Here is a 25,201-nt window from a genome sequence, read left to right as displayed (position 1 = left end):
GACAAGCAAGAACTAATCTAGAATAAAGACACTAATGTATTTACTTGTGTATGATTATTATTAATATACAGTATCTATGATAAGCCTGATGTAGTTTGGATGTTGTATTTAGCACTCATGCTCTTAAAAATTTCCCCATACTTACATTGTAAGTTAAATTTGCAACTGGAATAGGTCTACAAGGGCAGTGGGGGGACGGAGGGAGAGGTTTCTCTAGGCAGAAGCACAGCTGCAGAACAAGATGTGGCTCAAAGGGAGAGGCTGGTGGTTACCATGACATTTGCTGGAAGAGGAATGGAACTGGGATCAGATTGCCACAAGGGAGGCCCTCTGCAGTCCCTCCCTTTGAACAAGAAGTTGTAGGAGGCAATTAAGAGGAGACCAGAGTGAAAAGAGATCTAGTCTGTTAATTCCTTCCACTTTGCAGCTTCAATTAACATTTGCTGGGTTTTTTTTTAAGAGTCAAGCTCTGTGCTGGGACTTGGGTATATAAAAATGAGTAAAATATGCTTCTGACCCTGGTGGAGTTCACAATCTATCTCAAAACACTTGTTAATAACGTTATAACAAAGCACAATTAGGGTTATGTTAAGTTACATACCTGGACTATAAGAGCAATGGGAAGGTTGGGAAATATCTGAGAAAAGGTGATGTTTGAATAAAAGAGGATTTACAGTCTGGAAAAAGGCAACACGAGCAAACATTTAGGCGTGCTGCTCTGGAGAACAGCCCCATAAGTCTAGGGCGGAGTTTAAACTACAGGACATTCCACATTGTCTTGTATCCTATATTTTATGAGCAAGGGACTAGGACTATTCCAAAGGTATCCATAAGTGAATGTCCAATTTGGATATGAAACCTAAAAGTTTAATAAGTAAAAATATTTAGAATCTACTTAAGGCCTTTTAAATCTGGAATTCAGAACTCTTTGTAATTAAAAAAAAACCCGAAAACCTAATTACATGAAGTCAAGATGTTAAAATACAGAAAAAGTTAATTTTGTTCATTTAAAAATATTATTTATTCGGCCGGGCGTGGTGGCTCACACCTATAATGCCAGCACTTTGGGAGGCTGAGGTGGGCTGATCACTTGAGGTCAGATGCTTGAGACCAGCCTGGGCAGCATGATGAAACCTGTCTCCACTAAAAATACAAAAATTAGCTGGGCGTGGTGCTGCACACCTGTAATCCCAGCTACTTGGGAGGCTGAGGCAGGAGAATCGCTTGAACCTGGGAGACAGAGCTTGCAGTGAGCCGAGATCATGCCATTGCACTCCAGCCTGGGTGACAGCGAGACTCCACCTCAAAAAAAAAAAAAATTTATTTCTTTTCTTTCCACATTTCTTTAGAGAAACAGGGTAAGGGCCAAAGAAGAGCACAACTGAAGTATGTAACCAGATTCAGAACCCCTGCAACACAAAGAGAGATTAACAGTTACTAAACCTTGTGGTACACACATTGGGGAACACACAGTTCCTGCTCTAGCACACAGGGGTTGGCAAACCTTTCCTTTTCTCTACAGGGCCAGATCTGCCACTGTAGCATAGAAGCATACATAACATGTAAATAAATGGGGGCGACCTTAATTGGCTCACAGGCCTTAGTTTGTGACCTATGATTTAGAAGTACAGGTCTTTAGAGAATTGATGATAAGGCTAGCATGGGATCCTGCAATAAGACAACCTAACCTGGTTTTGAGGAAGTGACTTTAAACAAAGACCTTAAGAGTAAGGAGGAATTAGTTCAGCAGAGGAGCTGGCTTCTTTGGAGATGGTTTGAGGAGTGATGTCGGAGATGTGCGCTTCTAGCACAACACGTGCACTGTGGCATGTACAGAGAAGGCCCGGGAGAGGAAGAACGGTTCATAAGAGTTGGAGGAGAAGTCATAAGGATCTAGGTGCTGGGAAGCCATTGCTGGGTTTTAAACGTAGAATTGAAATTAATTTACTTGCTAATCCAACAAACACTTATTATTTTCTGAGATGGAGTCCTACTCTATCACCCAGACTGGAGGGCAGTGGTGTGATCACATCTCACTGCAGCCTCCACCTCCTGGTCTCAAGCCATAATCTCACCTGAGCCTCCCAAGTAGCTAGAACAAATACATATATATATATATTTTTGAGATAGAGTCTCGCTTTATCACCCAGGCTGGAGTGTAGTGGCGTGATCTCGGCTCACCGCAACCTCTGACTCCTGGGTTTAAGCAATTCTCTTGCCTCGGCCTCCCAAACAGCTGGGATTACAGGTACCCACCACCATGTCCAGCTAATTTTTTCTTTGTATTTTTAACAGAGATGGGGTTTCACCATGTTGGCCAGCCTGGTCTCGAGTTCCTGACCTCAGGTGATCCGCCCACCTTGGCCTCCCAAAGTGTTGGGATTATAGGCATGAGCCACCATGCCTGGCATAAATATGTATTTAATGAGAGCCTACCACATGCCAGGCACATACAAGACAAGGTCCATGCCCCTAGGATGCCCATATTCTGGTGCAGGAGACACACTGGCAACAAATAAAATAAACCTTGCTCTAAGAGCTAAGAAGGAAATACATATTTTCATCTCATCTAAAGTGAGTTTACTTAGGCTGAGATGTCAACAGATAGAATATGACCTGTAGAACCAGGGGGAGAGATTCCAGTAGAGAAAGTGGGCAAGAATATAACCAAAACTTTCTTTTGGTTATGTTAGCTTTGGGGTGCCTAAGAAATATCCAAATGGAGATAATTAAACAGGCATTTTTGACGTGTGATTCTGGAACACAAGATTTAAACTTTGGAGTTGCCAACTTTCAGGTGGTAATTAAAGCCATGGGGCTGGGTCACCTAAAGGGAAGCATGTAGAGGGCCCAGGATTCCTGTGAGAATTCTAACATATATATATACACATATATTTTGAGATGGAGTCTTGTTTTGTTGCCCATGCTGGAGTGCAGTGGCACAATCTCCGCTCACTGCAAACCTCTGCCTCCTGGGTTCAAGTGATTCTCCTGCCTCAGCCTTCCAAGTAGCTGGGATTACAGGCATGTCGCCATGCCCAGCTAGTTTTTGTATTTTTAGTAGAGATGGGGTTTTACCATGTTTGCCAGGCTGGTCTTGAACTCCTGACCTCAAGTGATCCGCCCGCCTTGACCTCCCAAAGTGCTGAGATTACAGGCGTGAGCCACCGTGACCAGCTCCAACATTTAGACATCAGATAGAGAGCAAAGGTGGCTAGCAAATGAGACTCAGAAGGAACAGCCAGAGAAATGGAGAAAATCCAAGAATGAAATGTCAATAAAGCCAAGATGAAAGTTTGGAGACAGGAGTAACTACCTTGAATATTGCAGAGACAGAGAAAGATGAGAACAAAGTATCCATTGGATTTGGCAACATAGAAGTCACTGGTGACCTAGATAAGGGCAACTTCAATGGAGTGGGCAAAGTAGATGCGGTGGCACTTGATTACTAGAAGCTACCTTAGGAGGATTGCTTGAGCTCCGGAGTTCCAGGCGGCAGTGAGCTATGATGGGGCCACTGCACTCCAACCTGGGCAACAGAGCAAGACAATGTCCCCCCCCCCCCCCAAAAAAAAAAAAAAAAAAAAAAAAAAAAAGGAGTGGGCAGAAGAGAAGCCAGATTGATATGAAATGAAGATTGAATAAAGGGTAAGAAAGCTGAGTTGATACAGGTAGAAATCTATGAATGGAAATTTTAAAAATTGGCATGGTAGTTGGAGAGGGATGTGAAGGATACCAGAACATACTGTATACTGATGGGAACAGTTTCATGGAGAGACAGGATTTGGTGACTGATTTTATTGGGAAATAGTGGAGAGGAAGGAAGGCAAGGATTATAGGCAGGATTGATGGTAGTGCCATTTATTTTTTTTTTATTTTTTTATTTTTTTTTTTTTTGAGACGGAGTCTCGCTCTGTCGCCCAGGCTGGAGTGCAGTGGCCGGGTCTCAGCTCACTGCAAGCTCCGCCTCCCGGGTTTACGCCATTCTCCTGCCTCAGCCTCCGGAGTAGCTGGGACTACAGGCGCCCGCCACCTCGCCCGGCTAGTTTTTTGTATTTTTAGTAGAGACGGGGTTTCACCATGTTAGCCAGGATGGTCTCGATCTCCTGACCATGTGATCCGCCCGTCTCGGCCTCCCAAAGTGCTGGGATTACAGGCTTGAGCCACCGCGCCCGGCCGGTAGTGCCATTTATTAAGATCAAGAAAATAGAAGCAGGGCAAACGTATTTGCCTACAAACATCATGTTTCCACCACTCTAGGTAGGCTTTCAGAGGAAGAACTGTAAAATTCCACTAAGCTTCTCCAGACTGCACCAATTTCTGATGTAATTAATCTCCTGATGAAGTTAAAACCTCTTAAGAGTCGCAAGGCTATGCTAATCCAATCTAGCAGCCACACAAGCCAAGTGAATAAAAATGTACTTGTACTGGTGAAAGGAACATTACTCATGAAAAAGGGCTCTAAATTCACAGCTGATGGAAGAGCAGTCATGCTTCTGTAATCAAAACACCGAAGACTAACTAACTGGTATCTTTCAGATAAACAGTGGAACCAGACATTTTTCCGAAGAAATTAATCAAATTCAATATTGTTCACATTCCCTAATGCTCATTAATGATGTAGCTTCATACACCCTTGTTACTTCTGATACAGTGAATTTCCATGGAAGTATTTCCAGAGATCTTAGGCCTGTGAAATAAGTATCAGTTCTTGCAACAACCCAGGAAAATTAACTTCTCCAGCTGGTTCAAACGAGTGCCTGAGGAGAAAGGCAGAAACTAGAAGACGAGTTTTGACTTAATAACTCATTTTGATGTTCATGATAGGCCTCTGGCACACGTTTGAGGAAATGAATCTACGGAGAATGGACGGGCTTTAGGTACTTCTACAACACCTTCGATCTTTAGAAAGGGATGAAGGATGCAACTATCTACAAAAAGTTCTATTTGTATTATTCAGCAACATGTAAAGAGCTGGAATTTGGCATCGCCCTCTAGCCTGATGATCGAGCTGCTGAAAGCTCCATAGGATTCATAACCTCAGAACAAACAACTCGATCACCTGATCCTGGTTCAGAAGCCCCAGGTCCCTTCTATCCCCAATCCTTTCGCGTGGCCCAGTTTTAAAAATCTGCGGAGAGAAGGACTGGATGCCAGGAAGCCTGTTGATTCAACATGCCACTCAATTCACGGGTTCCGGGTGTTACCGGGCTGGGAAAAGCTTTGAGACTCTGAGCAACTGCAGCGCTTTCCTCCCCCTTCCCCCCATAGAGCAGGGAAGGCCAGGCCCCCCCTTCTTCCCACATACGGCTCCCCATTGCCTCTTCCCTTACGGGACCAGGCCCTAGGAGCCCGGTTCCCCACCTGACTCCTGCGAGAAACACGCTCCCCAGTCGGAACTTTACTTGCCTGAAGTCCGCCGCTCCTCCGGTGCGCTAAGCCCCCACCGAGGAAAAATGGAGTCGTCGAACCGAGACAGGGAAAAGATACTACGGACCCACCGCACTGCCCCTCCGCCGCCGCCGCCGCCGCCGCCGCCGCTGCGTCAACGTGCTACGTCATTTCCGGCTCTCTGTCACCGGGAGTGGGTGGGCCATTGCTTGTTCTCTCTCCCGCTCTCGGGAGCTTTCGTCCCGTGGGTGCGAACGGTAACCGAAGCGGCTCAGGAAGGCAGCTGTTACTGAGCCCCTGGAACAGGGCGAGAGTATCGTAAGTAACCAGGCTCAGCCTGTTTCTCAGGCCGCTCTAGCCAGATAAACCATAAAGATCAGACTCGGGCTTCTTCACTTCCTTCTCTCCGTGGTATCGTCTTCAGCTTCCGGTTCCGGGGAGGGGCCGCGTTTTCTTCGAAGATTTGGGGCTCCGCGATACAGCTAGGATGGCTGTAGTACCTCTACTGTTATTGGGGTGTTTGTGGAGCGCTGTGGGTGCGTCCAGCCTGGCTGTCGTTACTTGCGGCTCCGTGGTAAAGCTACTCAATACGCGCCACAACGTCCGACTGCACTCACACGACGTGCGCTATGGGTCAGGTAATGCTGGGGATCGGGCTCGGGTGGGCTCGGGAGGCCTGGGAGTATCTGGAGGGGCGGGGCCTAAAGAAAATCTGAGGGTGTGGTCTGGGAAGGTTAGGTGTTCCCTGGGACGGTTCCTCAGGTCTGGATAGTCGGATAACTGAGTTGTTCTAAGGCATCTTAATCGCAACACCACCTAATATTTGGTGAACTACAGGCCAGGCACGTTACCTATGTACTTTTCCCGCTTATTAACATTCATGTAAGGTGACACTATTGCTATCCTCATTTCACAGATGAGTTAACAGACGCAGAGAAATTAAATCGTTTATTCAAAGCCTTGCAGCTAGCAAATGTCAAAGTCGGGGTTCTATCCAAATCTATCCAGGTTCAAAGCCTGCTTTAGAGACAGACAAGAAAATTACAGGAAGTGCTGTGTCTGAAATTTTAAAGTAACAGTAAGTACTGTATCTCAAACTTTAAACTCCAAGAGCTCACTCGTTGACTACAACCCTTTGTCTTCCAGCTCTTCCGCATCTTACACTTGCTCCTTAATTCCTATCTTTTGGGCCCCTTCTACCCAAATCTGAACCTCCTTCTTGTAAGGAACTTGGAGCAGTGACAGGAATTGCACAGAAACTTTTTTTTTTTTTAAGCATTTGAAATTAAAATGTTTAATAATAAATTATTTGAATTCATTCATTCAGCATAGGTCTTAATGAGTTCCTACTAAATGACTAGAATTGTACTACCTGCAGGAGATTCGGTAGTGATAATCAGTCAAGAAGATTACAATATAATAAAAACAGACCAAAAAAAGAAAGTCTTATCTGCCTGAAAAAAAAAGATAAGCAAACAAAAAAAGAATGAAGGTCAGCTAGTGAGATGTGAGAGGCATTTAAGATAGCTGGTAGAATTCTATCTTGGATGACTGATGATGCTGTTTGCTGAGGGAGGAAAGAGTTCTGTCAGGTGGGCTAGTCTGGTTCATGATTCCCAAAACCTATCTGATCAGTTAGACTAGGCAAGGACGTGAGTTATCATCACTGCGATGTCTTAATAATCCTAGCACCCATTCAGTGAACACCTAACATGTTGTCAGGCTTATTTTTTAATTTGCTTTGGTTTCCAACTTTGGATCTACTGAATTAGAGTGGAGGTGGACAGAGGCTTGGCAGTAGCAATCTGTAGGTTTAAAAAGCTCTTCAGGTGGTTCTGATGGACAGCCAGATTTGGGAACCAGGTTCAGTCTGAAGCTCAGAAAAGGGATCTCTGCTGAGCCTGAGATACCACATTAGATACAACATTAAATACAACATCTTGTACAGACTGTGGTTGAAAATGTCAGGGTAGTGGATGAAATTGCCCAGGATGAACTGTGGTTCTCAATCTGGGATCAATATGAATAACTTGAGAAACTTGTTAAAAATACAAATGCTTTTGTCCTGACCCTCAGCAATTTAAGAACTACAGGTGGAAATATATGAAGGCCAGGCATAGAACTTTGGATAATCCCAAGGTATAAGGATTTGGAGGAGGAAGTGAAGGGTTGAATAGAAAGCAGAAAATGTAGGAGACAAAATGTAGACCATGGTTTAGTAGTGAAGCGTGGCTGTGAGGACCCCAGAGAGCTGTAAGGCAGTAACCAGAAGTAGGAAGGGAGACTTGGTTTGGCTTTTCTGAAAAAGAATGATATAATAAAGTCATGAGCTGAGTGGAAGGAGACAGTAGAAAGGAGCTGATAGTTGGCTATATTTACCCGTGTAACTGGCACGAGGCATAATGGTATACGTGGTAAAAGTGAAATATCAAAAGTCTTTGGTCAGGCAAGGCCATGGAGCTGAAAGCAAAGCTAGAAGGAACAGGTAAAACTATTAGAGGAAAGTATCTGGGAAATACGAATGCTTTCAAAGACCTGGGTAGTGAATGAAGCCTAGGAAAGAGGGTATCCCTGGTGTTTATGAGAGTAGCTCGTTTGGGGAAACCTGACAATTTAAAGCTTTTGGAAGAAATATGATCTTAATGAGATATGATGCAGAATGGTTAAGAGTGTTAGTTCTAGAGTCGGGCTGTCTAGGTTCATTCAGTCCCAGCCTTGTTTCTTAGAGTTGTGTGACCTTGGGTATGCTGGGGATAATAATACCTACTTCAGCAAATGTAGATGTCAAATAAGAATATTCAAACAAAGGACTTAGGTCAGTGCTAGATACCCAGTAAGTCCTCACACACTGTGGTGCTGAGCAGTCTTAGTAACACACATTAGCTATCAGCGATTATTTGTATACCGCACCCCCCCGCCCCAGCTTTTTAAATCCTGTAGCTAGATTTTTTCTTTCCTTAAGAGACATGGGAGACCAAGGCAGGAGAATCACTTGAACCAGAGAATTGGAGGTTGCAGTGAGCCGAGATCGCACCACTGCACTCCAGCCTGGTGACAGAACAGACTCTGTCTCAAAAAAAAAAAGAAAGAAATTAAGAAACAGAGTCTTACTCTGTCGTCCAAGCTGAGGTGCAGTGACACAATCACGACTCATTGCAGCCTTGACCTCCTGGGCCCAAGCAATCCTCACATCTCAGCCTCCTGAGTAGCTGGGACTGCAAGTGCACCCCACCACACCTGATTAATTTTTTGGGTCTTTTGTAGAGATGGAGTTTTGTCAGTTGCCTGAGCTTGGTCTTGAAATCCTGGGCTCAAACGATCTGCCCACCTTGACCTCCCAAAGTGCTGGGATTGACGATTCATTGTACCCAACCTCTTTTTTTTCTCTTAAATATAAAAAAAATTTTTTTAGGCTGGGTATGGTGGCTCACACCTGTAATCCTAGCACTTTGGGAGCCTGAGGCAGTTGGATTGCTTGAGCCCAGGAATTCGAGACCAGCCTGGGCAACATGGCAAAAACCCATCTCTACAAAAAATAGAAAAATTAGCCGGGTGTGGTGGCAGGTGCCTGAAATCCCAGCTACTTGGGAGGCTGAGGTAGGAGGATCACCTGAGCCTGGGAAGTCAAGGCTGTGGTAAGCTGTGATCATACCACTGCACTCCAGCCTGAGTGACAGAGGGACCCTGTCTCAAAAAAAAAATTTTTTTTTTTTTTTAGAGACCAGATTTTGCTATGTTGCTGAGGCTGGTCTCGAACTCCAGGACTCAAGGGATCCTCCCACCTCAGCCTCCCAAAGCGCTTGGATTACAGGCATGAGCCACTGTGCCAGACCTCCAAGGATACTTTTTTTTTTTTTTTACAGAGTCTCTCCTGGCCACTCAGGCTGGAGTGCGGTGGCGCGATCTCGGCTCGCTGCAACCTCCACCTCCCAGATGCAAGCAATTCTTCTGCCTCAGCCTCCCAAATAGTTGGGATTACAGGCGCGTGTGACCACGCCCAGCTAATTTTTATATTTTTTGTAGAGACAGGGTTTCACCATGTTGGCCAGGCTGGTCTCGAACTCCTGACCTTGTGTTCTGCCTGCCTCAGCCTCCCAAAGTGCTAGGATTACAGGCGTGTGCCACTGTGCCCTGCTCAAAGAATACTTTTATAATAATTGACCACTCGTGGGAGTTGGTCAGATGATGGCCAACTTGGTCAGAGATGCCTGCTTAGATTAAAGTTGGCAATATAAAGTAGTCTCATTTTAATTGTGAAATACAAACTTTTTTTTTTTTTTTTAAACGGAGTCTCTGTTGCCCAGGCTGGAGTGCAGTGGCGCAGTCTCGGCTCACTGCAAGCTCTGCCTCCCGGGTTCACGCCATTCTCCTGCCTCAGCCTCCTGAGTAGCTGGGACTACAGGCACCCACCACCGCGCCCGGCTAATTTTTTGTATTTTTAATGGAGACGGGTTTTCACCATGGTCTCGATCTTCTGACCTTGTGATCTGCCTGCCTTGGCCTCCCAAAGTGCTGGGATTATAGGCGTGAGCCACCATGCCCGACCGAAAAATAAACATTTTTATCGTAATAGTTAATGAACATGAATAATATTACAAACATGTTAAAATTATGTGATTAGACACATTAGGGGCTATCCAGGCTAGTGTCTGCAGGTTAGTACTGCCTGTGCCTCAAAAACTCTACATAAATTTGTGCCTTGGATATCCTTTGATGCAAACTCTTACAATTTTCTGATATGACATACCCTTAAGTATACTTTATCATGTAATAACTGGTATTATGTAGACACAGTTTTTTTTTTTTGAGACAGAGTCTGGCTCTGTCACCCAGGCTGGAGGGCAGTGGCGCGATCTCGGCTCACTGCAACCCCCGCTTCCCGGGTTCAAGTGATTCTCCTGCCTCAGCCTCCCAAGTAGCCGGGATTACAGGTCGCCGCCACCATGCCCAGCTAATTTTTGTATTTTCAGTAGAGACGGGGTTTCACTGTGTTGGTGGGACTGGTCTTGAACTCCTGACTTCCTGATCCACCTGCCTCAGCCTCCCAAAGTGCTGGAATTACAAGCATGAGCCACCACACCCAGCACATTTTGTATTTTTTATAAATATTTTAATGTTGTAGAAGAAAAAATATTGCCAAGCATAGCATTTTTCTCCCCACCCCTTCTTGCCTGTTTTATGACACAGGGTACAATATTGGCCATAGGCAATAAGGGTGAGGTTGAGCTCACTTGCCATTTTTTTTTGAGGAATGGGTACCAAATTTATTTGTTGATTTCTTACATTTGAAGTACACTGTCACATCCTTGACCTGAAATTCTTTGCCATAGCCCTTCACTGTGACACAACTGCAGCCAACCACTTTACAAAGTTTTCTTTGTCTTGTCAGTTTTCCAGAGGCTTAGCCATTTCTCTGGTTTCTTGAGGTCATCAACCTTAATTGGGTTGATTTTGTGTTCAGCACAAAGAGCCACCCCTAGCTTGATATACATAGGCTCTTCACATTTGGATGCAAGCACACAAAGATGGGCTTGGCCCTTGTCTAAGGCTTTGGCAGCTTTTCAGGTTCCACCTGCTAGACCATCATGGCTGAGGGCGGTCTTCAGCCTCTTGTAAAGCAGCATTAATAATCCATTACACCTCCAGCAGCGTGTCTTCCTTGGTCATGGTGGGTTACAGGTGAAACTGAATCTTGAGCACCCTCGAGCTTCTGTCTCTGAGCATGTTGTCCATGGCAGAGAAAGAGAGTTGTCTTTCTTTTCTTAACTGCAGGTAGTGGGCAGCAGTCAGTGACAGGTGTAACCTCTGTGGATGACAGCAACAGTTACTGGAGGATACGGGGGAAGACTGCCACAGTGTGTGAGAGGGGAACCCCCATCAAGTGTGGCCAGCCCATCCGGTTGACACATGTCAACACTGGCCGAAACCTCCATAGTCACCACTTCACTTCACCTCTTTCTGGAAACCAGGTGAGGTGGCTTTCGATGGATCGTTGCTGCTCTGCATTACTCAGTGGGTGCTTGTTTGATCTCTTGGTTCTTAATTGTTTCTTTTCTAGGTGTAGCTGTTCTCTTTTGTGCAGAACTGGGGAAATGGCTCTGTTTTTGTGTGAGTTTTTTTTGTTTTTATTTTTTTGTTTCTGAGATGAAGTGTCTCTCTGTCACCCAGGCTGCAGTGCAGTGGCATGATCTTGGCTTAGTGCAACCTTTGCCTCCGGCTTCAAGAAAGTCTCCTGCCTTAGTCTCCTGGGTAGCTGGGATTACAGGTGCATGCTACCATGCCTGGCTAATTTTTGTATTTTTTTTTTTATTTTTGAGATGGAGTCTCACTCTGTCATCCAGGCTGGAGTGCAATGGCATGGTCTCAGCTCACTGCAACCTCTGCCTCCTGGGTTCAAGCGGTTCTCCCACCTCAACCTCCCGAGTGGCTGGGACTATAGGCATGTGCCACTACACTCGACTAATTTTTTTTTTTTTGTATTTTTAGTAGAGATGGGGTTTCACTATGTTGACCAGGCTGGTCTTGAACTCCTGACCTTGTGATTTGCCCACCTTGGCCTCCCAAAGTGCTAGGATTACGAGCGCGAGCCACTGTTCCTGGCCTAATTTTTGTATTTTTAGTAGAGATGGGTTTTCACCATATTGGTCAGGCTGGTCTCGAACTCCTGACCTCAGGTGATCCACTGGCCTTGGCCTCCTGAAAATGTTGGGATTATAGGCATGAGCCACTGCACCCGCCTGGCTCTGTTTTGTAAGTGTGAAGAAAATCGTTTCTGGTCAAAGTGGAGACAACAACTAAACCAAATCAAGAAATGGGAAGGACAGACAGACTGGATATACATTAGCATATCATAAGTTCTGATATCCTGTAATAAAGAAACCCAATGTTTTCCAAATTGTAGTTTTTTTTTAATGATGCTAACTAGTTACATTAGGAAAATGGATTTGCTATTGTGTCACTTATGTTTTTTGTTTTTATTTATTTATTTATTATTTTTTGAGATGGAGTCTCGCTCTGTCACCCAGGCTGGAGTGCAGTGGCCGGATCTCAGCTCACTGCAAGCTCCGCCTCCCGGGTTTATGCCATTCTCCTGCCTCAGCCGCCCGAGTAGCTGGGACTACAGGTGCCCGCCACCTCGCCCAGCTAGTTTTTTGTATTTTTTAGTAGCAACGGGGTTTCAACCATGTTAGCCAGGATGGTCTCGATCTCCTGACCTCGTGATCTGCCGTCTCGGCCTCCCAAAGTGCTGGGATTACAGGCTTGAGCCACCGCGCCCGGCCTGTTTTTTGTTTTTAAACAGGGTCTCTCTCTGTCACCCAGGCTGTAGTGCAGTGGTTTGATCTTGCTCACTGCAGCCTCAGCCTCCTGGGCTCAAGCAGTTCTCCCACCTCAGCCCTCACTACAGGCTCATGCCACCACGCCTGGCTAATTTTCGTATTTTTTTTGTAGATACGGGTTTTTGCCATGTTGCCCAGGCTGGTCTCAAAACTCCTGAGCTCAAGCTATCTGCCCCCTTCAGTGTCCCAAAGTGCTGGGATTACAGGCATAAGCCACTGTGCCTGGCCTTGTGCCACTGTTTTAAGCCTTGGGTTATCAGGGGATGTGGACCCCTTAATGACTCCTTCCCTATCCCCACCCCCTGTATACAGTTTTCCTTATTAACATCTTACCTTGGAAGGGTAAATTTGCTACATTTAATGAAGCAATATTGATACAGTTTTATTAACTAAAGTCCATAGTTTTTTCCTGATTCCCTTAGGTTTTTTTTTTTTTTTTTTTTGAGACAGAGTCTCGCTTTCTCCCAGGCTGGAGTGCAGTGGCACGATCTCGGCTCACTGCAACCTCCGCCTCCCAGGTTCAAGCTATTCTTCTGCCACAGCCTCCTGAGTAACTGGGATTTCAGGCACCTGCCACCACGCCTGGCTGCTTTTTGTATTTTCAGTAGAGACGGGGTTTCACCAAGTTGTCCAGGCTGGTCTCGAACTCCTGACCTTGTGATCCACCTGCCTTGGCCTCCCAAAGTGCTGGGATTACAGGTGTGAGGTCTCCATGTCTGGTCCCTTAGTTTTTACCTAATGTTCTTTTTCCGTTCCAAAATACCACATTACATATACTTGCCATGTCTCATTAGGCTGTTGTGGCTGTGACAGTTTTTCAGACTTCCCTAGTTTTTGATGACCTTGACAGCTTTGAGGAGTGCTGGTCAGGTGTATTGTAGATTGCCCCTCTATTGGAATTTGTCTGTTTTTCTTGTGATTAGACTGGACTTATAAAGGGTTTGAGAGGAAGATCACTGAGGTAAAGTGCCATTTTTATCCCATCATATCAGGGGTACATACTGTCTTTATGATTTGTGACTGTTGATGTTGACCTTGATTACCTGGCTGAAGTAGTGTTTGTTGGTTAGGTTTCTCCTGTAAAGTTACTCTCTTCATTTTCCCCCTTTCCATACACTTTTTGGAAGGAAGTCACTATGTGCATTTCACTCTTACAGACTGGAGAGTTACACTCTCTCTACCTTAGGGTGGAATATCTACATATTTTATTTGAGATTTTTCCATATGGGGGATTTGTCTCTTTTCCCCAATTTATTTATTCAGTTATTTACATTAGCATAAACTCATGGATAGTTTATACTTTGTTGTAATCTAATACTACTATATTTTGTTGCTCGAATTTTTCCAACTTTGGCCATCAGGAATTCTTTCAGCTGGCTTTGTGTCCATTTGACAGTATCCCATTGTGTGTGTGTGTATATGTGAGTGCACTTTATTTTTTTTTTTTAATTTTTATTTTTTTGAGACGGAGTCTCGCTCTGTCGCCCAGGCTGGAGTGCAGAGGCCGGATCTCGGCTCACTGCAAGCTCCGCCTCCCGGGTTTACGCCATTCTCCTGCCTCAGCCTCCTGAGTAGCTGGGACTACAGGCACCCGCCACCTCGCCCGGCTAGTTTTTTGTATTTTTTAGTAGAGACGGGGTTTCACCGTGTTAGCCAGGATGGTCTCGATCTCCTGACCTCGTGATCCGCCCGTCTCGGCCTCCCAAAGTGCTGGGATTACAGGCTTGAGCCACCGCGCCCGGCCGTGAGTGCACTTTAAAGCACTTCTTTCCTTTCTGGCACCAAAAGATGCTCCAGACTTACCTTGTTTATTTCTTGCTCCAGTACTATAATCAGCTATTTCTCCAAGGAGCTCTGCTTTCTTTTATTGGAGAATGATATTAAAACCAAGTTCTAGGCCTTATGTAAGCTTGTTGTTACTGGAGTGTTTCTTTTACACCCTCTCACTTGACAGAATAAAGAACTGTAGGCCGGGCGCAGTGGCTTATGCCTGTAATCCCAGCACTTTGGGAGGCCGAGGCAGGCGGATCACGAGGTCAGGAGTTCGAGACTAGCCTGGCCAACATGGTGAAACCCGGTATCTACTAAAGTACAAAAATTAGCTGGGCATGGTGGCGGGCGCCTGTAATCCCAGCTACTCGGGAGGCTGAGGTAGGAGAATCGTTTGAACCTGGGAGATGGAGGTTGCAGTGAGCCGAGATTGCACTATTGCACTCCAGCCTGGGTGACAGGGTGAGACTCCATCTCAAAAAAAAAAAAATTAAATAAAAAAAAACTGTATCTCTGTATGCTTACTCATGTATATATACGTATCTATAAATTTTTATTTGCATAGCCATCTGTACCTATATTAAGTTAAATGAGGTTTCTTTTTCTTTTTTTTTCTTAAGATGGGTTCTTTCTATGTTATCCAGGCTGGAGTGCAGTGGTTACTCACGGGTGTGATCATAGTGCACTAGAGCCTCAAACTTCTTGGCTCAAGCAGTCCTCTTGCCTCAACCTTTCAAGTAGCTGGGAATACAGGCATGCCCCACTGTGGCTGGCTAAGGTTCTTACTGATGTATGTATATATGTATTTAGACTCTTGCTCTGTTGCCCAGGCTGGAGTGCAGTGGCGCGATCTCGGCTCACTGCAAGCTCCGCCTCCCGGGTTCACACCATTCTCCTGCCTCAGCCTCCCAAGTAGCTGGGACTATATGTGCCCACCACCACGCCCGGCTAATTTTTTGTATTTTTAGTAGAGATGGGGTTTCACCGTGTTAGCCAGGATGGTCTCCATCTCCTGACCTTGTGATCCGTCTGCCTCAGCCTCCCAAAGTGCTGGGATTACAGGCGTGAGCCACCGGGCCCGGCGGCTGATGTCTTTAGCTGTAATCCGTTACCACATAGGTCATCCTAGCCCTCCTCCCTGTGCTAATTTGTAAATTCCCACTCCAACAGTAAGATACCTTGTTCCCACCATCTGCCATCCATGTATTGAACTTCAGTTCCAATATACAAATATAGCAGTATCAGAATTACATACTGGTATCCTCCTGGGAAACAGTTTTATCAAGTAGAGTGTATACACACACACACACTCTCATGCTTCTGAAATAATCAGTAATTTTTCAATTGCCATTGTATAGAAACTGAATATTTGGCCTTAAGGATGATGGAATTTAGATGAGGAGTAGAATATAGAGAACTTGCTCTCTCTCTCACTGCCTTATTAGAAAGAAAGAAAGAAAGAAAGAAAGAAAGAAAGAAAGAAAGAAAGAAAGAAAGAAAGAGAAAGAAAGAAAGAGTATAGAGAACTTGCTATGTTTTGCTCAGTTAATATTTGCTATCTCATTTAATTCTCACAGTTGCTCTATAAGGTGATATTGTGATCATTTTATAGAGGAGAAAACAAACGCTCAAAGGATTTACAGAGGAAGGGATCAAGTTGAGATTCAAGGTCACCCTGACTCCCATAGTCCATTCCCTTTTGAACTTGTCATCAGGTCATTTAAAATCTATTTAAGAGAATGAAGCAGTAATAAAGTCAAATAATAAGAGATACAAAGTATTTTAAGGGCTGAAAGTGGTGGCTCATGCCTGTACTCCCAGCAATTTAGTAGGCTGAGGTGGGTGGATCACTTGAGGCTGGGAGTTGGAGACCAGCCTGGTCAACATTGTGAAACCCCATCTCTATTAAAAAATACCAAAATTAGCTGGGTGTGGTAGCACATGCCTGTAATCCCCGCTACTCCGGAGGCTGAGGCATGAGAATCGCTAGAACCCAGGAGGTAGAGGTTGCAGACAGCTGAGATTGTGCCACTGCACTCCAGCCTGGGTGACAGAGCGAGATGCTATCTCAAAAAATAAAGTATTTTAAAGCCAGCACGGTGGCTCACACCTATAATCCCAACACCTTGAAAGACCAAGTGGGGAGAATCATTTAAGACCAGGAGTTGGAGACCAGCCAAGGCAACACAGTTGCCTACAAAAAAAACTTTTAACTACCTGGGTGTGGTGGTATAGGCCTGTAGTCTTATAGTCTTAGCTACTCAGGAGGTGAGGCCGTAAGACCGCTTGAGGCACTGCACTACAGCCTGGGCAACAGAGCAAGATCCCAACTTTTTTTTTTTTTTGAGACAAAGTCTTGCTCTTGTTGCCCAGGCTGGAGTGCAATGGTGCAGTCTTGGCTCACTGCAACCTTCGGCTCACTGCAACCTCTGCCTCTCGGGTTCAAGCGATTCTCCTGCTTCAGCCTCTCGAATAGCTGGGATTACAGGCGCCTGCCACCATGCCTGGATAATTTTTGTATTTTTAGTAGAGATGGGGTTTCACCATGTTGGCCAGGCTGGTCTTGAACTGCTGACCTCAGGCGATCTGCCCGCCTCCCCCTCCCAAAGTGTTGGGATTACAGGAGTGAGCTACTGTGCCTGGCCAAGATCCTAACTCTTACAAAGGAAACAGAAAGAAATACTGTTTTAACACTGTAATAAAAAATATAAGGCAACTATAGTATTAATTGCAAAATAAGTGTTTGGACCATAACCTTTTTTTTTCTTTTCTTTGTTTTTGATGCCATAACTCAGATAGGAACCATGGACCATAATCTTACAGCAACGAATTTTTTCCTCTTATGTCCTTTGTGTCTTTCGTCTTTTTCTATGGTTCATGGTTTATTTTAAACAACACTGGAATGGCCGGGTGCGGTGGCTCATGCCTGTAATCCCAGCACTTTGGGAGGCTGAGGCGGGCGGATCACCTGAGGTCGGGAGTTCGAGACCAGCCTGACCAACATGGAGAAACCCTGTCTCTACTAAAAATACAAAGTTAGCCAGGTGTGGTGGCACATGCCTGTAATCTCAGCTACTAGGGAGGCTGAGGCGGGAGAATTGCTTGAACCTGGGAGGCGGAGGTTGCAGTGAGCCGAGATTGCGCCATTGCACTCCAGCCTGGGCAACAAGAGCAAAAATCCATCTCAAAAAACAAAACAAAACTAAAAAATGAAACACTGGAAAGCAGCTGAATTTTTTTTTTTAATTTTTATTTTTTTTGAGAAGGGGTCTTGCTCTGTCATCCAAGCTGGAGTGCAGTAGTGTGATCACAGCTCATTGCAGCCTTGATCTCCTGGACTCAGGCGATAGCTGTAGTAGCTGGGTACTATAGGCATGTGCCACCATGCCCAGCTAATTTCTTTTCTTTTCTTTCTTTGTTTTTTTTTTGAGACCGGAGTTTCGCTCTTTTGCCCAGGCTGGAGTGCAATGGCATGATCTCGGCTCACCGCAACCTCTGCCTCTGGGTTCAAGCAATTCTCCTGCCTCAGCCTCCCGAGTAGCTGGGATTACAGGCATGTGCCACCACACCCAGCTAATTTTGTATATTTAGTAGAGACGGTTTCTCCATGTCGGTCAGGCTGGTCTTGAACTCCTGATCTCAGCTAATTTCTTTTGTATTTTTTTTTTTTTTTTTTTTGAGACGGAGTCTCGCTCTGTCGCCCAGGCTGGGGTGCAGTGGCCGGATCTCAGCTCACTGCAAGCTCCGCCTCCCGGGTTCACGCCATTCTCCTGCCTCAGCCTCCCGAGTAGCTGGGACTACAGGCACCCGCCACCTCGCCCGGCTAGTTTTTTGTATTTTTTAGTAGAGATGGGGTTTCACCGTGTTAGCCAGGATGGTCTCGATCTCCTGACCTCGTGATCCGCCCGTCTCGGCCTCCCAAAGTGCTGGGATTACAGGCGTGAGCCACCGCGCCCGGCCTCTTTTGTATTTTTTTTAGGGATAGGGTTTCACCATGTTGCCCAGGCTGTTCTCAAACTCCTGGGCTCAAGTGATCTGCCCCGCTCAGCCTCCCAAAGTGCTCGAATTACCGGCATGAGCCTAGCCCCCTCTGATTTTTTACTTCAGGGTAGCCTTCTTTTTCTTCCCATTGCCTCCCACTCCTTTTCAAGCCCTTGTCAACCATGCTAATATTACTACCTTCTGTGTTTTCCAGGAAGTGAGTGCTTTTGGTGAGGAAGGTGAAGGTGATTATCTGGATGACTGGACAGTACTCTGTAATGGACCCTACTGGGTGAGAGATGGTGAGGTGCGGTTCAAACACTCTTCCACTGAGGTACTGCTATCTGTCACAGGAGAACAATATGGTCGACCTATCAGTGGGCAAAAAGAGGTGCATGGCATGGCCCAGCCAAGTCAGAACAACTATTGGAAAGCCATGGAAGGCATCTTCATGAAGCCCAGTGAGTTGTTGAAGGCAGAAGCCCACCATGCAGAGCTATGAATCTAGAGGCTCTGAGCCACTGTTAACGCACAATGTTCATAGACGTCTGTTGCTGCCTCACCTTGGGATCTCTGCCACAAGTTCCTTGGGCAGTGGCCATGTCACCATTGAGATGAAGATACACAACAGAAAATAGCTGTGTTTGGAAACTTCAACCCTGCACACTTGAACTAGTCACTCTCCCAGACTTGGCGTGGGGTCAGTTCTTTCTGAGTAGAGGATTTGCTGGTAAAGGGGCAGATGTTTTTCATTCATACTGATAAAACAAACTGAGGGGAACATCCCTCTTAGCTGGTAAACTTTTACTCTTCAGGAGCTTGGCATCATGGACTGTTAATGTATGTGATTTTTCCCCTATTTTCTCTCTCCAAAATGATAAAAACAATAATTTTATTATTAGTCACTGTGTTGTTATTTATTGGGTGTGCTATTTCATTAGCTGCTTAATCCTAGAGTCCTAAGACTCTTTGGAGATGCTGTGAACCTCCAATGTGGGCCCTTTTAAGAGCTTTACTTGCATATAAGCCTTTTCTCTTTCTACTTTGACTTCTCTCCAGGCATCTCATCTTTAATAGATCTTTCACTAATTATAGCTAAAAACTCACAGAATACAGCATAATAAACCACCAGTGAGATGTTTGCTTTGTATCTGTTACTGCAAATGAGAAAAATGGGTAGGGGTAGAAAGAAAGAACCAGTATTTATTCACTGGTAAATACTAGGTACCATATTATAGATATTTTTATTTATTTAATTTTTTTTTTTTTTTTGGAGACAGAGTCTCGCTCTGTTGCCCAGGCTGGAGTGCAGCAGCGTGATCTCAGCTCACTGCAAGGTCCGCCTCCTGGGTTCACGCCATTCTCCTGCCTCAGCCTCCCAAGTAGCTGGGACTTCAGGTGCCCGCCACCACGCCCTGCTAATTTTTTTTTTTTTTTTTTCCTGAGACGGAGTCTCACTCTGTCCCCCAGGCTGGAGTGCAGTGGCCGGATCTCAGCTCACTGCAAGCTCCGCCTCCTGGGTTTACGCCATTCTGTTGCCTCAGCCTCCCGAGTAGCTGGGGCTACAGGCGCCTGCCACCTCGCCCGGCTAGTTTTTTGTATTTTTTAGTAGAGACGGGATCTCACCGTGTTAGCCAGGATGGTCTCGATCTCCTGACCTCGTGATCCGCCCGTCTCGGCCTCCCAAAGTGCTGGGATTACAGGCTTGAGCCACCGCGCCTGGCCAATTTTTTGTATTTTTAGTAGAGACGGGGTTTCACCATGTTAGCCAGGATGGTCTCGATCTCTTGACCTCGTGATCCGCCTGCCTCAGCTTCCCAAAGTGCTGAGATTACAGGTGTGAGCCACTGCGCCCGGCCTATAGCTCTTCATTTAATCTTCACAGAATTCATATAGGGTAATACTGCATTTTTATCAGTGCAGCAGAAAAGTTGAATAACTGCCTGAATTTTTTTTTTTTTTTTTTTTTTTTTTTTTTTTTTTGAGACAAGGTCTTTGCTCTGTCACCCAGGCAGGAAGGACGCAATCACGGCTTATTACAGCCTTGACCTCCCGGGCTCAAGTGATCCTCCTATGTCAGTTTTTGATTTATCTTAGAGATGAGGTCTCACTAGGTTACCCTGGCTGGTCTGGAACTCCTGAGTTCAAGTGATCCTCATGCTGTTGCTTCCCAAAGTGCTGGGATTACAGGGGTGAGCTACCATGCCTGGCTTACTGCCTGAATTTTTTTTTTTTTTTTTTTTTTTGAGACAGAGTCTCACTCTGTTGCCCAGACTGGAGTACGGTGGCGCAATCTCAGCTCACTGCAACCTCCGCCTCCCAGGTTCAAGTGATTCCCCTGCCTCAGCCTCCTGAGTAGCTGGTACTACAGGCGTCTGCCACCACACCTGACTAATTTTTGTCTTTTTGGTAGAGACGGGGTTTCACCATATTGGCCAGGCTGGTCTTGAACTCCTGACCTTGTGATCCGCCCACCTTGGCCTCCCAAAGTGCTGGGGTTACAGGCACGAGCCACCGCGCCCGGCCTGAATTCTTAAAACTAATAAATGATTTTGGAATAGGAATCCAGCTGTTTCTGACTCAGGTTTTTTTAAGTGCACTACAATTGTGTTTAGCTTTTGGAAAACAAATCCTGGTTTTTGGACAAACGTAGATATATATTTCTCCAAAAAGGTGGATAGAAAACCACTTTTGGCCGGGTGCGGTGGCTCACGCCTGTAATCCCAGCACTTTGGGAGGCCGAGGCGGGCGGATCACAAGGTCAGGAGATCGAGACCACGGTGAAACCCCGTCTCTACTAAAAATACAAAAAATTAGCCGGGCGCGGTTGTGGGCGCCTGTAGTCCCAGCTACTCGGGAGGCTGAGGCAGGAGAATGGCGTGAATCCGGGAGGCGGAGCTTGCAGTGAGCCGAGATCGCGCCACTGCACTCCAGCCTGGGCGACAGAGCGAGACTCCGTCTCAAAAAAAAAAAAAAAAAAAAAGAAAACCACTTTTGTCCTCTGCCTACCTGATTTCCTCCTTTCCTGTGTCAATTACAGAAAATTTGCTCCTGTAGCTTTCAGTCATGATATTGGTGAACAGAGATGGCTGCCATCTGCTGGAATTTCAGTGACTAGCAGGCGTTTTTATTTTTAGAAACTTCCGGGTTTTGTTCTTTTTTTTTCTGTTTGCTTTGTTAATGTTGAACATTTAGAGACCCCATTTTTGTGCCAAACATGGCCTGTGACGTTAAAAGACTCGGTCTCTTTTACAAGGATTTGTGGTCTCAATAAATGGAGGCTATGAATTGGTTGAACTCCACTGTTGCCTGAACCATCCCCCCATCCCCAACTCCCTGCCTTTATTCCACTTCACTTGTGTTGATCCCTTAAGATCTCTCCAGAAAGAAATAGACAAATGATAAAATCAACATTTTAGGCTATGAGATGGTTGGGAGTAGGGCTGGTAACAGTCTAGGGAGAAGGAAGGAAGTGATAGGAATCTTGGCTCAATAAACAGATTGGATAAGATGAACCAGAGTAGGGATATGTGTTGCACGGCACCCCTCCTTGACTTGGACAGAGGTTTTCAGTGAATTGGGCCTTCCCAGAGCATTCAGAGGACACACCATGGGGGAAGGCTGCAGATTACAAGGAAGATGATGCAAATATAGTGTATGACCTTGAAACAGCGTTGGAGCTCTTGGGGAGATGTGAAATCACTGATGAGAGGAATAGATAAGGGAGGAAACCAATCAGAGGAGCAAAAGCAATTCTGGGCAACACAGGTGAAAGATGAAATGGTGTTTTATCTGAGGGAGCCAAAAAGAGGCTCTGAGTAAAATCTTGAAGGATATATGGAGATTAGGACGTGGGAGTGAAGGGGTATGAAAAGAGACATGACCTACTCCATAATACCTATTTTGAAATCCTCAGGATTTCCTTAGCTTGTGCTGTATCAGTAGATCATCATTCAGATACTGATCCTTAGCAGCACAGTAACTCTGAGGGACCTTTGTCCTGTTCTCTCATTTTACAGAGAAGGAAGCAGGCAAAGCTATGTATTGTCTATTTTAGGTAATTATGTTTGCTTCCCAGATAAACTATTTTACAGAGAAGGAAGCAGGCAAAACTATGTATTGTCTATTTTAGGTAATTATGTTTGCTTCCCAGATAAACTATTTTACAGAGAAGGAAGCAGGCAAAACTGACTATGTATTGTCTATTTTATGTAATTATGCTTGCTTCCTAGATAAACTATTTTTTGCTAAAGGGCAAGAACAATATACACTACTTCTGCAGTATCTTCCCCGTCTCCTCCATCAGGGCCTAGTTCATGCCATAAGTAGATTGACCAGAACAGTGTTCAAACAGTAAATGAAGTAAAAACTCATTGGCCAGGAACCGTGACACGGGTCTTTAGTCCGAGCTACTCAGGAGGCTGAGGCAGGAGGATCCCTTGAGCCTGCAGGAGTTCGAGACCAGATTGGGCAACGGAGCGAGTCCTCGTCTCAAAAAAACAAAAAACAAAAAACAAACACCTCATTAGTTTTCTCTGTGGATGGAATGAGGCGGGATTTTTGAGGCCTTTTAATTACCTCCTAGTTTCTGCCCCAGTAATTTTCAAACAGGATCTTGAATAAGATGGGAGTGCTACCATCTGACCAGGGGTGTAACTTACGCAGAACCCTGAGTCCAGGCCTAAGTGGCCAGGCGAACTCCAACTCCCCTCAAAGTGAGCTCAGCGGACCGAAATGAGTCAGCCAGGTCCACCGCCAGCCCAGGGAGTGGGCCCAGACTCCGACCCCCGCGGGTCCCGGAGCCCCGCGATTCCGGTCACCGCGGGGTGCGCCCGGCGCGTGTGTCAGCTCTTGGTGGGCTCCCTTGCGCCCTCTTCCGGGAGCCACGCCCGCTCCTCGCGCACGCAGCCCGTCGGCCCTGCCGGGTCGTGGGGCGGGGCAGGGCTGGGGAGGGAGGCCGTTGGTTGGCTGGCGGGCTGCGGAAGGCGAGGCTCGCGTGCGCACTTACGCGTCCTCGCTCAGCGTTTCTCCTGCGCGCGAGGCTGGTCGGCCCGCGGCGGCGCTGCGCGGATCCGGCGTCGGGGCCCGGCATGGCGGGGGCCTGGGCCAAGCCGGGCCGGACCCGGACCTAAATGCCTCTGCTCTTCTCCGCGCTGTTGGTCTTGCTGCTGGTTGCGCTTAGCGCCCTCTTTCTAGGCCGGTGAGGGGCTCCCAGCTGCGGCGGCGGCGGCGGCGGCGGCGGGAGGGAGGGGGCGGAGAGGAGGAAGAAAGACTGAGGAGGGGGCGCGCGCCTTACTGAGGCGCGGGAGGCAGAGTGGGTAGGGTCGAGGGAGGGGGCGCGCGGCGAGTGGAGGGATCGTGAGGAGGCGCGTGGCCCGAGCTGCCGGGGATGGGCTGCGAGTTGGGGAGACTAAGGAAGCGGGCGGGGCCTGAGGAAATGCTGAGGCCAGGAACTGAATAGGAGTGTGAGGAAGGGGCCTGGTTCAGTGGCCTCCCTTTCCCCCTCCACCCTCCCCTGAAAGTCCTCTTAGCCAAGCGCGAAGGGCACCTGCAGCATCGGTCTGGGGAGAACAGCATTCGAGCTGCCGGGTCTGACCTCAAAGTGCCTTCTCGCGGATACCTGTCTGGAGGCTGGGGACAGGAGACAGAGACCGTCTAGGGAGTGTGATGGCACAACTAACAGAGCCGCCTCCGCTTTGACTCCTGCTGGGGCCTTCTCTCTCTGCCTCTAGGATTCCTAACAATTTGAGGGATTTTTTTTTTTTTTTTTTTGTCTCCAACTTAGAGGGTGGAGTTTCTGGTTTCATCTGGGTGGAGGGGTCAGTCGGGAGCTAGGATCTTGATCAGCGTGGCTGAATGTATATGACAGAGTGGTGCTTTGGAAGAAAGGAGAGTTGCTCAGATCCAGTTTCAGGACACGACCTTTTGCAAGGCTTTGTAAGACCAGCAAGGGGTGAGGGGAACCATCATTGGAAGAAGGTTCTATGAATTAACAGGAATTTTTCTGCAGGTGGCTTGTGGTCCGGTTGGCCACCAAGTGGTGTCAGCGGAAGCTGCAGGCGGAGCTAAAGATTGGCTCCTTCCGCTTTTTTTGGATCCAGAATGTCAGTCTTAAGTTTCAGCAACACCAGCAAACAGTGGTGAGTTCTGGGAAACCCTGGATATGTGTAGCGTTGATCCAACTGAATTTAAACTCTTAATTTCCTTTTTTTAAAAAAAGAAATCCTGGTGGCTTTTCTAGTTAATGACGGCCTTACCATTTCTTTGCCAAGATGATCTTAGAGCTAGTTGGAGAATGCTAGGATTGATGCAAATTGTTCAGTTAAAAATGTTTATAGGACACAGAGTGTCCAGGGCACATAACAAAGATACAGAAGAAAGATAACAGGAAATTGAAGAGTTTACTATTCTAATTTAAGAGGGGATTCAAGGCAACATGCCTATGAAAGAGAAATTCTAATAATCCAGAACCTTTCCTGGCTTGTCAAGCTGCTCGTTGCTTTTCAGCAGCTAGCACACAGCTTCCTCCCTCACTGTTTTAGGAAATTGATAACCTGTGGATTTCCAGCAAACTCCTTAGCCATGATCTTCCGTGAGTACCCTATATTTTCACTTCTCCCCTAGAGGAGTATTTTGGAGTTGGTGTTTGCAGAGTGAGACTCTTCTACAGAGGCCTCACAATCCAAGGAGGAAGGGAGGTTGTTGCTGAAGTCTTCCTGTTA

The 25,201-nt window shown here is 46.3% G+C and overlaps 3 protein-coding genes across 8 annotated transcripts in view; 2 read left to right on the top strand and 1 right to left on the bottom strand.

The window, feature by feature from the left end:
• SUPT6H (SPT6 homolog, histone chaperone and transcription elongation factor) overlaps positions 1-5,547 on the bottom strand; it is a 40,026-nt gene extending 34,479 nt beyond the window's left edge. For both annotated transcript variants that reach the window (XR_012425402.1, XM_005583244.5), the window contains exon 1: positions 5,410-5,547. The gene's annotated coding sequence lies outside the window, so the exon portion shown is untranslated. The remainder of the gene's footprint in view (positions 1-5,409) is intronic.
• A 290-nt stretch (positions 5,548-5,837) lies between these two features.
• SDF2 (stromal cell derived factor 2) lies at positions 5,838-19,380 on the top strand. The gene is made up of 3 exons (XM_045376173.2): positions 5,838-6,029; positions 11,164-11,360; positions 18,694-19,380. The coding sequence occupies exons 1-3, from the start codon at positions 5,879-5,881 to the stop codon at positions 18,979-18,981; spliced, it is 636 nt and encodes a 211-aa protein (XP_045232108.1). The 5' UTR covers positions 5,838-5,878; the 3' UTR covers positions 18,982-19,380.
• A 4,119-nt stretch (positions 19,381-23,499) lies between these two features.
• BLTP2 (bridge-like lipid transfer protein family member 2) overlaps positions 23,500-25,201 on the top strand; it is a 33,597-nt gene continuing 31,895 nt past the window's right edge. For all 5 annotated transcript variants that reach the window (XM_005583234.4, XM_005583233.4, XM_005583235.5 and 2 more), the window contains exons 1-3: positions 23,500-23,679; positions 24,490-24,619; positions 25,022-25,071. In XM_005583234.4, the coding sequence (XP_005583291.1) occupies positions 23,612-23,679; positions 24,490-24,619; positions 25,022-25,071 (248 nt within the window). In that variant the 5' untranslated portion in view covers positions 23,500-23,611. The remainder of the gene's footprint in view (positions 23,680-24,489; positions 24,620-25,021; positions 25,072-25,201) is intronic.

This window comes from Macaca fascicularis, chromosome 16 (genome assembly GCF_037993035.2).
Source record: "Macaca fascicularis isolate 582-1 chromosome 16, T2T-MFA8v1.1".
Lineage (NCBI taxonomy): Eukaryota > Metazoa > Chordata > Mammalia > Primates > Cercopithecidae > Macaca > Macaca fascicularis.
The sequence above is the reverse complement of the archived record's forward strand: the minus strand, read 5'-3'. Positions and strand labels throughout refer to the sequence as shown.